General features: G+C 37.4%; 2 protein-coding genes across 3 annotated transcripts; both read left to right on the plus strand.

Moving 5' to 3' along the window:
* Positions 1-858: 858 nt before the first annotated feature.
* LOC133804099 (uncharacterized) lies at positions 859-6,500 on the plus strand. 2 transcript variants are annotated; one of them, XM_062242251.1, is made up of 3 exons: positions 859-1,352; positions 1,783-1,866; positions 2,958-6,500. In XM_062242251.1, exon 3 carries the CDS (start codon positions 3,068-3,070, stop codon positions 6,137-6,139), a length of 3,072 nt encoding a protein of 1,023 aa, XP_062098235.1. In that variant the 5' UTR covers positions 859-1,352; positions 1,783-1,866; positions 2,958-3,067; the 3' UTR covers positions 6,140-6,500. The 2 variants fall into 2 exon arrangements, with proteins under 2 accessions (XP_062098235.1, XP_062098236.1); XM_062242252.1 differs by lacking the exon at positions 859-1,352 and adding an exon at positions 1,381-1,695.
* Positions 6,501-8,502: 2,002 nt separating this feature from the next.
* Positions 8,503-11,602, plus strand: LOC133803866 (uncharacterized). The gene is made up of 4 exons (XM_062242010.1): positions 8,503-9,347; positions 9,446-10,292; positions 10,774-11,285; positions 11,370-11,602. Exons 1-2 carry the CDS (start codon positions 9,261-9,263, stop codon positions 10,010-10,012), a joined length of 654 nt encoding a protein of 217 aa, XP_062097994.1. The 5' UTR covers positions 8,503-9,260; the 3' UTR covers positions 10,013-10,292; positions 10,774-11,285; positions 11,370-11,602.
* Positions 11,603-20,939: the final 9,337 nt, after the last annotated feature.

Here is a 20,939-nt window from a genome sequence, read left to right on the forward strand (position 1 = left end):
CTAATTTTTTTTTATGCGCGTGGAAAACAATATGTTTGAATCTAGTTTTCGGCACTCTAACTTATTCGAAATTTTCTGAAAATTTGCAGGATACTTTAAATAACTACAAAATACACGATAAAAAAAAATCACGTCGAAAACTATTCACGAGTCGGGAATACACAAAAACCCCACCGGTGAGATTCTTTTTGAAGCCCCTACAATAGAATTTCCAAATAATAATAATAATAATAATCCATTTTGCTTTATCGTGACAACAAACATACATGTTTAATAGAAATTACTCATCAACTCTCTTGTAAACAACTATAATGTAAATTTAATTTAATATGAACACTTACTAAAACTTTGGTTCTTTCTTATGAAACCAAGCTACCAAATATAAAATATAATTATATTTAAACATTAACATTATAGCATGAATAATGATATGTGTATTAAAATTATGTACAAAAATATTATACCAACTGACGTAATAATGTTTTTTAAAATAGTAAGTATTATCTAAAATAAATTTCATTAGTTAAATAAAACTATTATATCAATTGGTGTAATATGTATTATTATTCCAGAAACAAAGTACCTGTAAAAAAATAAGACATAAATTAGTGAGGGTGCACTGGTCTTTTTACACGGGTTTGAATGCTATTGCATTGCTAGGTAAAGAAAATAATAATCGCACGTGTACTTGCACGTGACTCGAAATTGACAACGACATTCTTAGCTCCCATTCTTTTGGGCATAGAGCGTTTCTATCTCCTTCTCTCTCAATCTCAATCTCAATCTCAATCTCAATATCATTATAAGAAAAGATGCCCACACAAAAGGTACACCAGAAAGAAAATTAATTGACAGTTTTTGTAGTCTGGTGCAGCAGCACCCCCTCCCTTTCTTTCTTCCGTGTCCTTTTAACGTTCGTTCCCTACCTTAAATTAATATTATTTTATATAACTAAGAATGGGCCCGAGTCGGACCCGACCTGAATCCGAATCCGAGTCACGGCTAGTAGTCGCACGCTTCGCACGTGTTTGTCGCCCAAAGCAACTAAAAACGGACCAGAGAACTCAGAAAACCAGATAAAAATAAAAGAAAATTCATAAGAGGGAAAAAAAAATTGCTCCACGCGAAGAAGAAACGTTTGAGTCTCTTTCTCTCTCTGCTCTGGTTCGAAAATAAAAAAGCTCGGAGGACAGAGGCGAGGGTTTTGTGAAGGGGAGAGAGAGGAATGAAAACCTAGTTTTTGGGAGAGGGAGATTAGTGGGAGAAATTTACATATACATACGAGGAGAGAGAGTGGAAGTTATCTGTGTTCGGCGTTATCAAGGCTAGGGTTTTCAAAGTCGTTGATAAAGGTGAAGTATATTGGAATCATAATTATTCCTCGGTATAATATTATTGCATTGATTTGTTTCCATATTTGTGATTTGCGATGTTAATCATGCACTCTTAAGAGGCATTAATTCTGGTAATATTCTATAAATTGGCTGTTGTATATATATATATATATTGGCGTTATAAAAGAACGCCCTATCTTAGCCAGAGCGTGAACCCGGACTAGTTTCTTTTTGTTTGCTCGCCTCTTCTAGCTTCTAGGGTTTGGTAGTCTCCTTGTACGAAATCGCGGCTGCTTCCCGCTTTTTGGGTTTCAGGAAGGATTTTTCAGAGAATCGAAGCAATTTTAGTTTTGAATTTGGGGTTTGTATCGGTTAGGTCTCAAATTTTACTTTTATTTTAATGTTTGGTAGTGCTTATAAATATTATTGTCTGTTTTGTCTGTTTCAGGACTAGTGTAGCAACAGCTAAAATTCGCAGTTGAAGATTTAGTATTTGGATCCTTGTGGTTCGACCCTTACATTGAAGTATCTGGTAATTCTAATTTTAATGGCGATTTGGGTTTTTGTACATGACCTATATATTTAAATAGATTTTTAAATGTAATTTTTATTGGTTAATCTGTTTGGATAAGAAGCATATTTTGTCGCGCTCCTTAAAGTGCAACTTGGTGACATTTAATAAATCTCATTCTTTAAACGTATGATGACCTTTGCTCATTACCTGATCTGTAAGAACTACAAGCATTTTATTAGAAGGTAGACATCTTCTGCTTTTTCTTATGAAATTTTAGTTAACAAAATTATGTCTGTTAATGTTGGTATTTTCTTTGAAAGGTAGACATTTCATAGAGTATTGAATGTTTACTAGTGTAGTGAGGGATTGGTAACACATTTATAGTTTTGAGTTTTGGTGCCTGGCAAATTAAGCTTGATTTTTTTTTTGGTATTTCTAATTAGTTTTGTTCACTAGATTGTTTGTTTGGCATGGAAAATATATTGATTAGAAGAATAACTGAGGGCTTTGTAGCTGTCACATCTTGTAAACCTCAGATGGAATTAGTACCTCATGTTTGCATGTTTTTAATGTTTTATATTGTTGTTTCTAGTGTGCTGAAATTCTCTTTATACATATACGTTTAACGTATGTTTATTGGGGCTAGGACTAAGTTAATGTGACTGACTATTTATTATTATTATAATTATAATTGTAACATATGTTTTTGTTGAGCATTGCTATTGGGCACCCATGGTGCCCAACACCACCTTTTAGGTTGATTGGTACAATTTAGTATCGGGTCTCATATATTTTAATTTAAAATAAAATATGTGGGATCCGATACTAAATTGCACCAATAACGATATGCCATGTAAGGTGGTGTTGGCACCATTGACGCCCCTTAACATTAATCTATATTGATTAATAGTGTTAAAATAATTTTTTAAAATTATATCAGTTTATGATTTATCTTAATGTTTTAATTGATACTTCAAAACTTTAGAAAAAGTTGTAATTTTTTTTTTCATTCATAAATACTTTTACAAATTCAGTCATTTAGATTGTTAACTTACTTGATCTGAATATTTTTTTTATACCTGAACACGGCTTTATTTGTGTATTTTCAGAGTAATTTCAATCAACTAGCACTGAGGTTTACAAGGATTCTGTATGGAAAATAGAACATTATCCCTGCACAATTATTTATTTGAATTTGAGTCATGATATATGAAGCAGTATGACGCTTGAAGATTTTTTCACTTTGACTGAGATGAAAGATGGGCTCACGGCCCTGTCTCGAGTTGAGGAGCTGGTAGCTGTAATGCAGAAGGAGAAAGAGTGTGGTGTGAAGAATGCTAGTGATGCAACCAGGCAGTGGACTGCTGTGGCCAGCACTATTGCTGCCACAGAGAATAAAGAATGTCTTGATCGTTTCATTAATTTAGATGGTCTTTGGTTCATTGATAGATGGCTAAAAGATGCACAACAGTTATGTAGCGACACAAATGAAAGCTTTGTGGAAGAGTCCATTACTGCTTTATTAAAAGCACTTGAAAAGCTTCATGTAGATAATGAAAAGTCACAATCTTCAGGAATCTGGATTACCATCAAGAATCTTCTTGGGCACAAAAGTTCTAGAGTTCAAGACAGAGCTAAACTTCTGTTTGATAGCTGGAAGCAGGAAAGCGGTGAGGATAAAGTTAACAATGGTGTCGACAATGTTGGTTTATTGCATGATGATGGGAGTTCAAAGCCTATTTCAGATGAAGATAGGCCATCTTCTTCAGGTGCATCTACTTCTGAAGGAACTGTTAAAGGGGAGGAAACACCTACTACGGAACCTGCCAAGGAGATAATGAGCTCAGATATTCAATCAGAAAGAGATGAAGTACAGATTAATAATCATAATAATCAGCTGGGCTTTGACAAAAGTTTAAACAGTGCCAACATTGATGAAATGACTGCAGATCCACCAACACTTCTTATGTCACACCCTGTTGAGAAAAGTCCCACTGAGGAAGATTCCACTATGTGTTCTGTTGGAGGAAGCACACCATCTGAGCCTAGTTTTGTGGCTCCTAAGAATGTCACTGTTGAGGGACAGCCAGATTTTTCAAAAGTAAATGTGCTCTCAAAAAATGAAAAGCAGGCAGACAAAGTTGAAAATTATTTGTCTAGTCCAAAGGAGCCTTTTATTGTTTCATCAGATGCTGATGCTTCAAGGTCGCTGGAACTTATGAAGCAACCTACTTTGCAAAATAATGGCAGATTGAATGAAATTGATAACTGTCAAAAACTATCACCTGTTGATTGTGCAATGGCATCTGCGTCTGATTCAAGGAGTGTGGTTGGGGATTCAAAGGTTATTAATAATCTCAATGTAGTTGAAGATGGTGAAAGTTGCTCTAAAGCTTCACAGTACTCATCGGGTAATGGTAATTCGTTGGGAAAACCTGAAAATTTAGGTACTTCTTCTAGGATGGATAATCTGGGAACAGTTGATGAAGACAAGGAGTATGCTAGGGATGAAAATAAGAAGAGTGCTAGTGATGATGATAAGGAGAGTGCTAGCGATGAAGATAGAGATTTTAGGAATGCTTATGAGTTTTCTAAGCCTGTCATTGATTCCAAACTTTCTGGTGCTATTGACAGAAGAAGATCTGATTCAGAATTTGATAATGGGGTTGACGCTCTAGAAGTTGCTCGACAAGTTGCTCAAGCTGTTGAAAGAGAAGTGGGGGATTTCAAAGGACCATTTAGCTGTTCTTCTTCGGAGAAAATCTCATCAGGTGAACCAAATCAGCCAGGTAGTCCAGACTCCGTAAATGAAAAACAGGACCTACCTTCTGAAGTTCCACCAAAGGAGGAATCAACTGCACCAAGTCATTCTACTGAGGCTTATCCTACAGGAGAGTTGCAGGTGAGAAACGTAGCTAATCTGGATGCAGCACCAGAAAATTGCACCAATGCTGTGGACTCCTCCCAAGTGACTGAAGCAACACAAGAAACAGAAATGAACATAGACAAAGGTCCTTGTGGCTTTGATCTTAATGAAGAAATTTTCTCTGATGAAATGGAACGTCTCCCTAATCCTGTATCTACGCCTGTTCCGGTTGTTTCTGCTTCAAGGCCAGCGACTCCTGGATTGTTAGTATCCCCTTTACAGTTTGAGGGATCTCTTGGATGGAAAGGATCTGCTGCTACTAGTGCATTTCGGCCAGCTTCTCCTCGCAGAAATTCTGACAGTGACAAGAATCATTCTATTGGGGGTACCAGCGATAGTAGTTCAAAGCAGAGGCAAGATTTCCTTGATATTGATCTCAATGTGGCCGAAGGTGGAGAGGACTTGGGGAAACAAATTCCAGCATTGTCTGGCCTCCCTTCTGGGGAATCTTCTGTGGAAGTGAGTCCAAAAAAATCTAAAAGGTTCAAGTTGGATTTAAATACCATTGAAGATGATAGTGATGTTCTTCCATTGAATTTGAAGGCAGAAGGGCAGCTCTTGTTCAATCACCGAAATGGCCATCGCAGTCCATCTCCTGCCTCATCATCATCATCAATGCAACCTTTTATGAGAAATATCGATTTGAATGATAGACCATCTTTTCTCGACTCCATAGAACAAGGGTCGGGCAAGTCTTTTCAGGGGGTTAATGCATATGTGGTGCCTAAATCGGATGCTTCTGTTATTTCTATAATGGGTACCCGTGTGGAAATCAACAGAAAAGACTGTGTTCCTCAAGTTCTCTCTCTGCATAATGGCAAGGCTGTTGAGCCTGCAGTTGATGCTACTACTATGACAAGAACGGGGAGTTTTCTGGGGTTGGCTTCCACTGGGTCATACGGTCATTCACCTGTTTTTGGGTACAATGGTCTGACAACAGGGCCTTCATTGTCTTTCTCCTCTACGATGTATGGACCTGGTGGAGCAAACCCCTGCATGATGGATTCACGAGCTACATTGATGCCTCAGAATGCCTCATTGGCTTCTGCTGCTCCGCCTTTCTCCCAGCATCCATTCATCATGAGCATGACGAATGCACAACCAGGTCTAAATGGTGCTGGACCGTCACGCCCCAATTTTGATCTAAATTCTGGGTTTGTCGTTGAGGGAGGTGGTAATAGGGACTCTGTTCTGAGACCCTTTTTCATTTCTAGCCAGGGAAGGCCTCTGGAGGAGCAGCTGAGGACCAATTCACAGCCCCCAACAAGTTCTGCTATTGGTGGGAAAAGGAAGGAACCAGATGGTGGGTGGGAAGCTTACCAATTTAGTTACAGACAGCAGCAACCGCCATCATGGAGACAGTAAGTTTTTGTTCTCCTGCACCTGTGTCCCCTTGGATCGATTCATGAATCCAACCAGTAGAGTGATGCTTGCATTCGAAAAGATGATCCCAAAGAGTAGGTAAGCCCATTGGCTTTAATGAGAAGGGAATCAATAAAGCCGGAGGGCTTTATCTATGTAACATGATTTATACGATTAATTTCGGAAGGGAAAGAAGTTAGGTTCTTGCTTTGATTTTGTTTATGTTTAATAATTTTCCAATTTTTTCCCTGTTTCATAGAAGGGCATTGCAAGGTTAGAAGACTGGGATATATGTAGCTGTAATTTCTTGTCCATGTATATCACAAAAATATAGGAACGGATGTTAAATGATTTTGGTGGTGCTTGTGGAAAGTTGCATGACGGGTCGCTAGATAATCTATAGATTAATAGAGAATTAGTGAGAAGAAAATATCCTTCGATTGATTCTTCTTTTTGAAGTACTCAAAACTCTTTTACCACCACTGCACCTTTCGCTGGATTTTAGCCTTTTAACGTGCGTTTTTCCTATATTTTTGTTTTGCTTTTTCCTGAACCAAAACACAAGTTTTGCTTTGGTTCTGACGCCAGATATGATACTCTTAAAATTGTTGTGCCGATCAGTTGATAGGCCCATCTGGATTAAATTATACAGCTACAAATGTCTCTCTTTTTCATGGGAAAAGTTGAGAACTATCTTATTATTTAGGAGTAGTTAATTAAAATTAGATATTAAATATATTTAGATATATTATTATTATTATGAGATTTTTCAAATTATTTTTATTTGAGTACATAGTTTTAAGTGTTGTTGTAATGTGTATTATATGTGTCATATTATAGTTAAATTAAAAATACATTCTAATTGTAGCGTATTTAAGGAGAAAAAAAATGTAATTGAAGGAGTATAATTGATACATTAATTGAAAATTTTAGTACTAAAATAAGAGTTAAAAAAAGTGGGTAAAAATTAAAATGAATCATTTAAAATGAGTACCGGGTTTAATTTCCATCTTTTTTCATACCATTTCTTAAAATTCTCCACTTTTTTTTTTCATACCACTCCATAAAATTGTCTACTTTTTTATTTATTCTTACAAATACTTGTTATAGTAAAATTCCTAAATTATCCTTTTTGAATAGTTTTGAGGGTTTTAAGCTCTCACAATTTTTCTCTTCTTCAAAATTTTCAATTCCATATACTCTCATAGTCTCTTATCTTATTCAAATAAATGTAATTTATTTGTTCACACTTTTAAATATAAATTATTATTTTTCAAATTTTTTTTTCAAAAATTATAATGAAAAATTTGCTATTTCAATTAATACTAATAGTTTTAAGGGGAATTTTTAGGAAAATTTCACTATTTATGCATAATAGTATCTAATTACTATATAATACCAACTCTATTCGATTTTTCAACTTGGTGCTAAACTTTCACCAAGTACCAAAAATACCTCTTTCATTTTTTCCTACCCAAAATTTCTCCCCCACAAACTCTCTCTATCTCTTTGTTGCTCTCAATCCCCAAAAACCCAAACAGAAAGCCAAACCCCAAAAAGCAAAACCCAGAATAGATCTCACCCTTTCTCTTTCTCTTCTCCGACGTCGGCCACGCAGAACCCGTCGAACTTGTCTAACCAACAGCGGAAACGAAGCTCGAAACCCATGGCGTCGAACCCATCAATCAAACCTATATTCCCATTAAGGTAAATTCTTGAACCCTCGTGATGATTATTGTTGTTTTATTCCCTTTGAATCTGGTGGTGTGGAATGAGTAAGGCAGTTCTTAGGGCTGGGTTTTTCTCTAGTTTTTCAAATGGGGCTCGATGGGTTTGATGCAACCTCAATATGAGCTCGATGGGATGGAACATTAGCCTAACATTCGGTTAGATTAGAGCTCAATAGAGATCGATAGGGATCGATAGAAGTTCGAGATAAGCTCGATAGGTGCCAAAGATGAATTCTCGATGGGGTATGAATAGGCTCGATAAGCTCGATATTAAGCTCGATGGGTAGGTATTTAGACTCGATAAGAGGCTCGATGGGGTCCACGGTTAGAAGCTCGATAGGAGCTCGATATTATCTCGACAAGAAACTAATTGGTTAGGCTCGATAGTTGCTCGATATAAGCTCGATTGTTCTTATTAAGGCAAATCAGAATTTTTTGTATAAGTTAGCTCGATATGAGCTCGATAATGATTCGATACTAGTACTCGATAAGCTCGATATCAACTCGATAGAACTCGACAGAAGCTCGATAACCATGTTTATTACAGATGCTTGATGAATTTTTTCCAGATTCTGTTTGACTTTCTGTTTTCTTACCAATTTTTTTTCATGTGTTGTTGCAGATGCCTAAGTTGCTTGTTCTGTTTAGTAATCACTTTCTTGGTCGAATCACATATTGGGGTAGTAGCACTTTAAATCACATTAAGACTAGGTTTGTGGACCTCGGGCTGATAGAAAGGGCTAAGGAATCCCCTTTCAAGCAGTTTAATTTCTCTTTGGCTTCAGAGTTTAATTTCTCTGGAGTTTTGGTGCATCATCTACTTTTGAGGAAAATCGCCAGTAACAACGAAGATGAGGTGCATTTCTTCTTGGGGTCAAAGTCTTGTAGATTCAGCATGGGAGAGATTGCCCTAGTAACAGGGTTGAATTTCAGTACCTTCCCGTCACCAGAAGAGTTGGAAGAGCGTAATCTCAGCAATCGCTTGATAAATGAGTATTTCAATGATGTTGAGAAAGTTAAGCTCTCACAGGTGGACCATGCTTTCAAGACTTGTACTGTTGTGGAAGATGTGTACAAGCTTGGTCTATGTTTGTTGGTTGAGGGGGTTTTGAATGCCATAGAGGGCAAGTTGCATATATGGCGAGATTTTGAAGATGGTTGAGGACGTAGACTACTTCTTCAGTTATCCATGGGGGAAGTACTCTTATGGGAGGCTATTGCAGTCTTGTAAGAAGGACATGGTGAAGAAAAATGACAACTATGACAACAAGAAGGATGCCAAGGTACATCAAGAGTCCAAATACAGTATGTATGGTTATGCCTCAGCCTTATAGTATTGGACATATGAGGCTATCCAGCAGCTTGTGACAGAGTTTTTTGTGAGCTTGGGAAACATGGTCTCGAGGATGCTTAGTTGGTCGCATCAGAGGAACAAGGATTTCACGAAGTCTGTCCTCTCGCCGATGTTATCGAAGAAGAATGTAAGTTATATTTGATTGACATTAAACAATTTATTTTTATCTATATGCTTATCTTTTATGATTATTTGAGTTAACCAAATGTTTTATGTTGTTTGCAGTTGATCGTCCTTCCGATGTTGAAGCCTCGACCAGCAGAAAAAGATTATTATTTATCGTTGAGAGAGGGAGATATTCCCCTTTATCTCGGGCTTGGCCAGGATCCGAGGGAGGCTGATGAAGAGGAGGATGCGACTTTTGAGAAAGTCGCCGAGATAGTTTCTCAGGCAGCTGAGGCAGCCAAGATATCTGATGATGCTGTCCTGGAGGAGGAGGAGGTTGCAGGTCACACCCCTCCTGTTGCCCTAGCTACAGCCCCAGCACCAGCCCCTAAGCTCGCTGAGTTGATCGAGTGGTTGCACAAAGTCAAGGGTCAACATGAGACCCTCCTGAAGAACCAGTCAGTGATCCTGGACGCAGTCAGTCAGATCCTGATGTTTATTAAGGAGAAATCGAGGGGCTCCAAGGAAGATTTAGACTCAGAGTCACTGGATATTCCTCTGGACTATGTTGATGATCCAACTACGCCTCCTACCATCATTGTGACACTTGATGCTGCGACTTTGGGAGTCGTTATTGTCAACCTTGAGGATGTTGCTGGGGTTCGGTTTCAGAGGACTAGACTCTAAAGACGCAAGTCAGATTGGTTTGAGGACTACATCGATCCCACGAGGAAAAGACCTCGCACTGATGCAGCTGCACCAGAAGAGGAGGCTACATAAGAGGCTACACAGGAGGCTACACAGGTGCTGGACCCTCTCAAGAAGCCAGATCGCAAACAGTATAGGACAGTGTCCAAGTGGCTGCTTGGAGACATCCCCAACAAGACCCCGGGGATGTAAAGATTGGGAATCACGGTCCAGCGTGGTTTCTGACGTGGAAGACACCCCAGTCTTGGCTCAATGATGGGTAAGCCATTTATACCTAATGTTAAGAAATTATATTTTGTTTTCAATTTTATAAGTTCTGTTTTCATTGACTCAACATGAGCTCGATAGGAGCTCGATTGGGGGTTACCTGAATCAATATGACTGGATAGTGGCTCGATGGGGTGTTAGACTAGGTCTGCTGTTTACTGTTTGAGATTAGCTCGATATGAGCTCGATGGAGCTCGATAGTAGATCGATAGGGGTGTTAAACTAGGACTGTTGTTTATTGTTTGAGATTAGCTCGATGGAGCTTGATAGTAGATCGATGGAGCTGCTGTTTACTGTCTGAGAATAGCTCGATATGAGCTCGATGGGGCTCAATATGAACTCAATGAGCTCGATGTTTAGTTCGATACAAGCTCGATAGTGCTTGATTATAACTCAATTTATTCGTTTATGCACTATTTTTTAGCCATTTATGATGGTCTTTGCTAACTTTTTATATCGTACTCTCTTTGTAGCATATTGATGCGGCAGAACACATGCTTCGTATGCGTTGCAAGTATTTTCCCAACATATATCGCCAGAATGTTGTTGTGATGAACATTTCTTTCTCACAAGTGATACCTGCCCGATATGATCAGTACAAGAAAATTGCCGACAAAACAAAGTACACGTGGGATTTTGACGTTATGTCCATGTTAACCGGCATCGAGCAGCAGTTTCTGGCATCTTGGGGAGGAGTTGATGATGTATATTGGTGCCAGAACTATGAACAACAACATTGGTTTGCCATGGAGTCTTCTATTTCTAATTGGACTCTCACTGTTTATGATTCAGACAACTCGGTGATTAGTGAATCAAAGACGGAGGAAATTATGAATCCATGGTGCTTTTTGCTTTCTTCTCTGTTGATGCAGAGTAAACTGTTCACTGATAGCTTGATGTTGAAGATTCTTGCAGCAGGAAAGAGGCCGCATAAGTTCACATGGCGTCACAAACAGAAACACGAGCTCACTTAGTCAAAGAGAAGGTAACAAACATCATCTTCATACTATATTTGTTTCTAAGTAAAATTATAGTATTGTACACTTAATGTTTACATTTTTTTTTACAGTGGGGATTGTGGTGTGTATACTGTCAAGCATATTGAGCATCTCATGGCCGACCTTCCATTGGAAACCATCTGCGATGAAAATATAGGTGTTCAGGAAAAAGTGGACCACTAACTTGTGGTATCAAAATTTGTTACCTTGATGATTGTATATTTACAGGGTATTTACATGTGCAGTTTTTTGTTCACTTTTTTTTTGTAACTTTCAGTTCCCTGTATTATTATATCGAACATTATTGAACTGTTATCGAACTACTATCGAGCTTTAATCGAGGAATATCATTTTCATATCCATTATCTAGCTGTTATCGAACTATATCGAACCATTGTTGAACTAATATAGAGCTATATCTAACCATTATCGAACTAATATCGAGCTAAGATTTGAAGTCAGTTTAGAAGCTAACAACCCTATTATCGAGTTCATATTGAGCTATTATCGAGTTAACATCGAGTTCATGTGGAGCTACAATTGAAATCATCGAGTTTACATCGAGCTTAACATAACTTTTAAGAAAAATAAAAGAAAAAAGAAGGGAAAACAAGCTAGGTTATTAATACAACAAGTCCAAATGGGAAAAAAAGTTTATAGCCTAGCTTTGCATGTAGCCCTGTTGTGGCCAAGACCACCGCACATACTACACTTGCGCTCTTTGAGAATGATTTCACCATTCGATGGAGTGCGGTATGTCTTCCTTCTTCCCACCTTTTTCTTCTTCGGCCGACCAACTGGTTGTTTTTCAATGGGAACCCCAACATGCATTCTCTCTATATTCTCGGGAACTTCCCAATCATCCTCGTTGCCAGTTGGGTAAATTGTTTCTTTATAAGATTCCCTCCACATCTTAGTAGTGTAATATGAGGAACACAGTGAGTAAATGTTGACATCGCGCAGGATGGCCGTAGCCACACCATGAACACAAGGGTAACCCATTATTTGAAACATGTCTCAAGAGCATGATTTGGTCATCAAATTCACCCCACCATCACCTTTTGGGTCTACCACATGAAATTCGAACTGTCCAAGAGGATGGACTTTCAAGTACCTTGCATCATCCGCAATGCCTGAGACATCTTTCTCATATATTGTTGCTAATTTGGACGTGCACTTCTCTACCTCCTCACGACGCGCAACTAACCATGACTGAATTGTGAAACAAATGAATTCCACAAAAGTAGTGACTGGGAAGGTTCTTGCGTCTCTGGTTTTGTTGTTGAAACTTTCAGCGTAGTTGCTTGCCATTACATTGTATCGATTCCCAGGAAAGTAAGCACGAGTCCACTTATCGAAGCCAATACCCTCGAGATATTGAGCTATGGCAGGATCCATTTGCTTTATATTGTTGAAGAACCTGTGAAATTTTGACTTCCAAAATGCATATGCCGCATTCCACATCTCCTTGTGACCGTGATCAGTCTTGAGCTTAATGATTGCATTCATACTTATGTGATGGTAGCATGCACCGTGGTAGACATTAGGGAAGACCAACTCAAGAGCATGAATAATGCTAGCATGCTTGTCTGATACAAAAGCCAGATTATCAACAACTCCAATGACTTCCTTCAATTACATCATGAAATACTTCCAAGAATTATGATTTTCACTGTCAACAATCGCAAACACTGTAACGCCCTAGTTACCCCAGGACAGTTACTGTGAACGTTGAACCGTGAATTTAACTCGATACCCGAGTTCTTTGGTTAAAACGTGCTTCTAGGTGTTATTAATAGGGTAAGGTGGAAAACCAATCAAAAGGAAATGATATATTTTATTTAAAACATAAAACTGTTCATGGGCCCATAAAAACGTTTACAAGTTATTTACAACTCAAAATGGTCATCACAGCTTAAATTTACAACCCGCCGACCTAAGCGGCAAAAATAGGGCAAACCCCCTAGTTCCTCTGAGAACTCCTTGGTCGTGGTGGTCAAGCGGCTGCATATGTACACATCATCACCTAAGCTCTCCACTCAAGGCTGGGTGAGCTTTTCTTTCCCTTTACCTGCACCACATAGCACCCATGAGCCAAAGCCCCGCAAGAAAACACAATAACGCATGAATATAATATCAACAATGATCATAATAATCATTCTGGACTTTCATTCCAAAATAAAGGAGTGACAATTGGAAAAGTCACTAAAGTGGGTTCCGTTCCCATTAGGCATGTGACGATAGGGCCACCTGGGCTTTACAAATAAGTGATCCTTTCACTAGCTTATCAAGATAGGTGCTCGATGAACTAGTCACCAATATAACCTACCGCATGACCATAGAGTCACAACCGTGGGATTCTGCTCCCTAGCCACGTGACAAGCAGTCACCTAGGCCTTTGGCCCTGACTCTGAGTAACTAGTCCTAGACTAGTCAAGCGCTTATAATTTTCATCGACCTTAGGGTAGCTCTAGCGTTAATGTTATATTATTTTATAATATAATTTAATATTATATTATATTATAATATAATGTTTTAGATTAAATAAATGTGACAAAGTGTGTCACATATTGTAACATATAATAGAGAGTTACAATATTTAGATATATGAGATATATCCAAATAATGTAACATATTTGGTGTTACAAATTTGTAACTTCCAAATATTACCCTTTATTGTGTAAATTTGTTGTTACACAATATTGAGATGAATTTCATAAAGCCATATGTGATATGGCTGTTAGAGATATGATTTTAACCCCAATAATGTGTTTTGGGAGTTACAAAATCATTTGGGAGGGTTTGGAACCGTTTGGAAAAACAGCACATTTTTTAGTGCTGAAAATGGTCGGTGGCCGCGGCCACTGAATGTTGGTGGCCGCAACCATAGGTCAAAAACTGACCATTTTTTCAGTTTTTTCAATCTTTGTTGAACGACTCAAAAAACCCAAATAACTCCCAAATATCATTTTTAATTCCATATTAATCCAATTAAACATTGGTAGCAGCCATGGAGGTTGGTGGAATTTGAAATTCAAAGGGTGTCTCTAAACTCTATAAATAGGAGCCTATAGCTCACTTGTAAGATACAACATTTCTATCCATTAGAGCACTTGGCTAGAAACACCTTGAGGCTTGATTATTCCAGAAAGCATTTCCTATAATCTGTGAGAGATCCCTTAGTGCTTGAGTTAGAGGGAAATAAGCTTTTGGACAAAGGTTTCAAACCTTGTTCAAGTTGGTGATCCCCAACACTCTTCACTTTGGTAGTGTGAGTGAGAGTTGTTTATCTTTTGTTTCTTGTTCCTTTCTTTCATTCTATTGCTTTTCATCTTTATATTGTTCTTCTCTATTTACTTGTATTTCTTGTTCAAGAGTTGTAATCTTTTCTTTTATTTTGTTTCAAACACTTTACTTTCTTTGTAACCTTTTGCTTAGAGTTGTATTTTACTATTCTCTTATTCTTCATCATCTTCTTCATTTTCTTTGTTTATTTGTAATTTTCAGTTCTAGAGTTGTAACTCTTTTTAATCAATCATTATTTATTTGTAATATATTACATAGAGTTGTAATTTATTATTATTTCCATTGAGGCAAAATACATATTTTACTGACAATTAATGCTCCTAGAGTCATTCAACGCTGATATCGATTAGATCTAATCTTTTATCGGCCCTGCGTTCATGACGCTTATGCCGTTTCTGACTCTCAGGTCAGTAATACGCGACCAATGCCGACCCTGACTAGTCAGTGCCATACACAAGTAAGCAGGAGTTGCTAAGCATTTAATATGCAATCAATGTTCACATTTATCAACCAACATGCCTCTGTAACAGTCACGCATGTCATATACACAGGGTGCAGTTTTCTTACCTCTGATTCGAGCGAGAGTTAATATAAGAATAACCCTTGAGAACGATCAACCTTTAAGTTCCTTAGCGGTCACCTAGTCATAACCAAATATGGGATACCATCAATAAATTGAATAACAAGGGTTCCCGAACCAAGATCTAGCCTTCGGGACATCGAATCCCATTAATCTGGGTAGTAGGAACGATCCCGAGGCCTAAAACTGAGTTCCCATGATCAAAACACCCAATTGGCCTCAAAAACCTTCATGAGCCACAACCCTAGAACCTTGAGCCACGGCCCCCAGCCACACTAGGAGCAAGCGCCGCGGTGCCCACTACTCAGTGCCGCGGACAAACCCCACCTCCTTCAGCATCGAGCTTGGGTCGCGTCGCCCAAGAACAGGGCCGCGACCCCGCCTGGGAAACCTACCATAACTCCGTTTTCTCCCATTTTAAACCTTCCAATAACATACCTAAACATCTCCAAATCCAAAAATCAAAGTTCCCAATGATCCAAAATCATCAAATCCCGAGGCTCAAACAAATCAAAAACTCATCGATTCACAAAATCCAATTAAGAGCTTAGAAACTCTAAAAACTCACAACTTAAAACTTAGATTACCTTTAATTGGGTTGTTTTCCGTTAAATCCTTCGGTCAAGAAGCTTCTAATCTTTCCTAGGATCGCTATGCCTCGATCCTCGCTTGATTCTGGCTCCTAGAACTCAAGATTTCTTCGAAATTGCCACAAACGGTGAAAAGACTAACGGGAAGAAAGAGAAGGGTGTTTTAACGTACGGTTTCTTTCTGACGAACTACTTTAGGCTTAAGTAACCTCAAATAAAACCTAATGCTCGGGGTCCCAAAAACACCCCCGGGGACATAATAGTCAAAAATCCCAGAATTTCCTTCTGATCTCAATAACTCCCAATTTATCATCAAATAAACATTCCCATTATCCAATATCCCAATAAATGACCCCATTATGAAAAAACCGCTAATTTACAATATAAGACCGTCTCATGTCGAATAGCTCTAATATATCTCCATAATAATGGGATCTCATCCATAAATCACAATATGCACCAAAATACACAAATTTGCCCTCAACGGGCCAAATTACCAAAATGCTCTAATAATCAAATGTGGACCCACATGCATGCATTCAATATCATATTATAATATAATTCACATAAACATGCATATAATCATTCAATGGCATAATTAAACAATTATGGCCCTCCCGGCCTACTAATCCAGCTATTAAACCGCATTAGGGATTTCAGGCATTACAAACACAATTGGATAAATGTGGTTATTCGCATCCAATGCAACAACACACAACATATGCCCACCATAACTTGACTTCAAGAAAATGTCGTCCACACATATAACAGGACGACATGATGTAAATCCCCTTCTACAAACTCCAAGTGAGAAGAAACAGTAAAGAAAGCGACCGTCATCTGTGACAAAATCAATTATTGTACCTGGATTCTTTTGCTGCAGCATGTACAAGTAAGAAGGTAACTTGGAGTACGATTCTTCAGGTGTCCCCCTAACATAACCGAGTGCCTTCTCTCTACATCTCCAAGCTTTCATATAACTTATATCGATCCCAAAATTATTCTGCATATCCTCCTTTATGTTGTTTGCTGGGTAGCTAGTGCCATCAGTAGCATATTTGTTCTTGATAAGGTGCCCAAAGACCCAAGGTCCTGCTTGATGGTACTCTTTCTGTCGCAATTCTAGTGAGCAAGTATGTACACTATTATAAACAGTGATCTCAAACATCTCCGATCGCGCTACTTTTCCCCCCCTTATTCTCCAACCACAATCAGGATCCTTGTAGGTGATATACAACACATCAGTACTAGACTTCTTAAACATAAAATCAAAGTTATTCTTCATTGCAAAGAGAGCCACTTTGGTTTTCAATTCCATATTGTTCTCAAAAGTCTTCCCAAGGTGTAGTTCTCCCAATGGTACACTGGATGAAGGTGTTTCAGATCGGCTAGAAGCCATGATATCTTCTTTTTTAAACATGGGAGCACTCCATCTTTTGTGATCTTCTGTTGAAGATATTGGAACGTTCCCTATATTGTTATATTCTATTCCACTAGGACGACTAGAGCTGGTGCCAGGTGTTTGACGTCCTTGAGTTGGTGGGTTTGCCCGTGCAATAGGATGTACTGGTTGTTCTTGTACTTGTTCGACTTGAAAATCATCAGACATGTCAATCGACACTTCTGCATATAATATGCCTCAAAATCATATCCTAAGTCCTCATCATGTTCAGCTACTGGATCGTCATTCACATAGGGGTTGTACTCATACGGGTTGTCCCTCAGGTCACCAATAGGACCTCCAAAAGTACTGGCTGCTCCCTCAGGTCCGGGAGTGGAATATGGATCTGCAATGACAATATTTTTAACTTGAGTGACACACAAGGCTAACCTTTCTTTAGATGTTACTCCTAGGAATGCACGAACATCAAGATTACTTTCAACATGAATAGGTGTAAATGGTTGGTCGCCGCATGTGTAAAGACCTCCAATTTCAACCCATAAATCTGTTTATCAACTTTAAGTTCCTTGTGCAATATGTCAAGAAGTTGCAAGTACGTTATAGTATCCTCCATCAGTATCACCATGCATTGAGGGTCCTTGAAAATCTACTCATTCCCTTGTAATTCCCAAACACCATTGTAGGATACAAAAACGTAGACAATGGAACCTGTGTTGGTAAAAAAACATTGAAATTGTTAAAAAAACTGACAGTATTTTACAAATTCATGAAAAAAAGAATATTATCGAGCTTTATCGAGCTTCAATCGAACTCTATCAAGTTACCATCGAGCCCTCATCGAGATCTTATCGAGTTTGTATCGAGCTAAAAGTTCTTAAACCAAACATAAACCTAACCAAAACCTTCATCTAACCCCTATCGAGCACATATCGAGAAAACAACTACACCAAATATTCTAGGGTCCAATCGAACCCTTATCGAGTTGCCATCGAGCAACAAAGCCTAAAACGATCGAGCTATAATTGAACTACATCGAGCAGCATCAAGCTCGTAAAAGAACCTTCTTCTACATACCATCGAGCCCTATCGAACCGTTATCGAGCTCCTATTGAGCAGAAAAGTTGCAGAAAACCCAGAAAACGTAGATCGCGAAATCTCTCTAAAAACCCCAAAAAACACACCAATATAGGCTCAGATCTATTCGAAATAGCCAAAAAAATGTAAACAAGCAATACCCAACACATAAAATGAAAAATATTCTTACCCATGGGTTTTCTCCTCCAAAAACCCTTAAAATGAATGTTGCCTTTGATATTGGCGACTTCACAGAGATAATGGAGATGACTAACAACGATTTCAACAAGAAAATCATACAAATCTGTGGGTTTTAGGGAGGATTTCGTGAGAATGAAAGAGAGAGAGGGAGAGAGAGATAGAAGAGAGAGGAAGATAAGATTTTAGGATTCTTGATATAATGGGAGGGGTATTTTGGGTATGAAAGGAATGTTTAGCATCAACTTGAAAAGATTAATAGTGCTAGGATTTTTTAGTAATATTAGGCACTATTAAGTATGAATAGTGAAATTTCCCTTTTTTTATTAGGGTACTAGATTATAAAATGATATACATAAATAATACCATATATTCTTATTATAATAACAATACAAAACATACACCAAAATAAAATAAAAAAATTAGTATTCTATTAATTTCATAGAAATAAAACTTTCCTTTTATATTTGTCAGCCATACCCTATAACTTACCATATATATATATATCCATATATTATGCAACAATAATAAAACAAAAAAGGAAATAAACAACTACAACTAATATCAACCAAAAGAATCCACCCAAATTCAAAATTTAAATTTTTTAGCAGAAAATGTTTACATGAAAACCTGAATATACCAATGTTGCTAGAGTTACTAAAGCTGTTAGTAATCTGTTCAAAATCATAATATTTGTGTAACCGGTCATATATATTGGTAAATAAACTAGGTTTCACCATTTTTCCCAACAAGGTATGTGTTCCTTTAATACTAATGTCAATTTTTTTCTTTAGTTTTTATTGTTTGTCTATTTTTTAATATCTATGTTCATCATGTTTTTTAATTTTGTTGAAATCTGTATATTATTGTAATGATTGTAAGCATGTACAAATCTTCTCAAATAGAAATCTGGATTTTTATGTTCATAAATAAAAACGTTGAACGTAATGTGATTAAAAAATAAATAAACGAATTTATTTATAAACACTAGTATGATTTAAAACCTATTAGTTTATAATTTTGGAATGCAACATGAAAATCAAAACCTTTAAAAAAAGTTTATGAACGATTATTAAAAATTAACATAATAAAATAAACGATTTGGTTAGGTTATACATAATGAATAAAATGACTATTTTGGTTGTTAAAAAAAAAAAAATGTGAACACATCTTAGGTAAACATAAAAGTTTATTTTAGTGACAATTCAACTTACATTAAATAATATTATATATTTACTTGTTTAATTGATCAATAAAATCATATAATAAACTAATTGGTTTCGTTTAATTTATAACCAATTACTTTAATGCATATATAACAATATAAATAAACTAATTGGTTAAATTTGAATCCTAAATTAAACTTGTTTGTATATTTTATTTTATACACAATTAAAATAAAGATGATAATTTAACAAAAACAATATACATAACAAAATTTAAATAAAATGAGAAAGTAGTAGATTTGGTTTATTATATTAAATTGTGCATAATAAATAAACTTATCATGCAAAGTTTAAATCATTAGGATTAAATAATCACTAAAATAAACTAATTAATTTTAATGTATTCGGTTCGAGATAAACGTACTTATATGAAACTACTAATCTTAGTATATTGTGATGATAAATTATACATATTCAAATGAATTTGTTTATATATACTCAATAGAAGACTAAAAAAAAATACATAAAAGTATATTTAAAAAGAAACAGAATTTAAATCATATAAAAAGCCAATCGAAAAAAAAATTAATGTTTTATTTTAGTATATATATATAAATCATATATAAATGTTATTCCCGAAATTCGGAACTTCTACGTGGCGGTTCGCAAAGCGAAGACATGTCAAGACAAAGTGGCAAGACACAACAGTCACCACCATCCGTCGAGAGGAGTGGCCTTCGCCACTCTCCCAACACTTAATAAGAGGCAAGACTCGCCAGAGGTGGCCTACTTCTCCCATCACGTGAAGCCAAATGAACCCAGATGGTCACGCCAACACCAATCATAAGAAGAAAAGGGTCCTAGCCAATCGCCCTAGCCGGGCGCACAAGTTAGACTAACAAACATCACAAGGACCAGCTAAGTTGTCATCAGCCATAGCTAGTCGCCTAAGGCGCTCGCTGGTCACTAGTTGTGCTCACCAATCGCCAGCCATGCTCACCGGTCGCCAGCCACGGTCGTCGGTCTCCAGCCATGCTCGCCGGTCGCCAGTTGTGGTTTCCGGTCGTGAGGGTGCTCGCCGGTTGCTAGTGGCCCTCGCTACCCGAGCCTTCTTCCGCACCATAGTGCGCCTTAAATCTTTAAATGAACATGAAAAGTAATATTACCATTTTTGGAGAGACAGAAACCTGTCTCCAGCCAAGTTTACCCAAGTTTAGCCTGATCAGGAAACAAGTTGCCACTGTCAGCTCTTCCCATCTCTGCGGCTATAAATAGTGCAAATCAAAATGTAACAAGGGTCGAAAAACCAGTCAGTAACTATTGAT

The sequence above is a fragment of the Humulus lupulus genome, chromosome X (assembly GCF_963169125.1).
Source record: "Humulus lupulus chromosome X, drHumLupu1.1, whole genome shotgun sequence".
Taxonomy (NCBI): Eukaryota; Viridiplantae; Streptophyta; class Magnoliopsida; order Rosales; family Cannabaceae; genus Humulus; species Humulus lupulus.

Coding starts and splice junctions, on each gene's coding strand:
- LOC133804099 (XM_062242251.1), top strand. CDS start 3,068: ATGACGCTTGAAGATTTTTTCACTTTGACTGAGATGAAAGATGGGCTC.
- LOC133803866 (XM_062242010.1), top strand. CDS start 9,261: ATGGTCTCGAGGATGCTTAGTTGGTCGCATCAGAGGAACAAGGATTTC. Junction 9,348..9,445: donor CGATGTTATCGAAGAAGAAT/GTAAGTTATATT, acceptor TGTTGTTTGCAG/TTGATCGTCCTTCCGATGTT.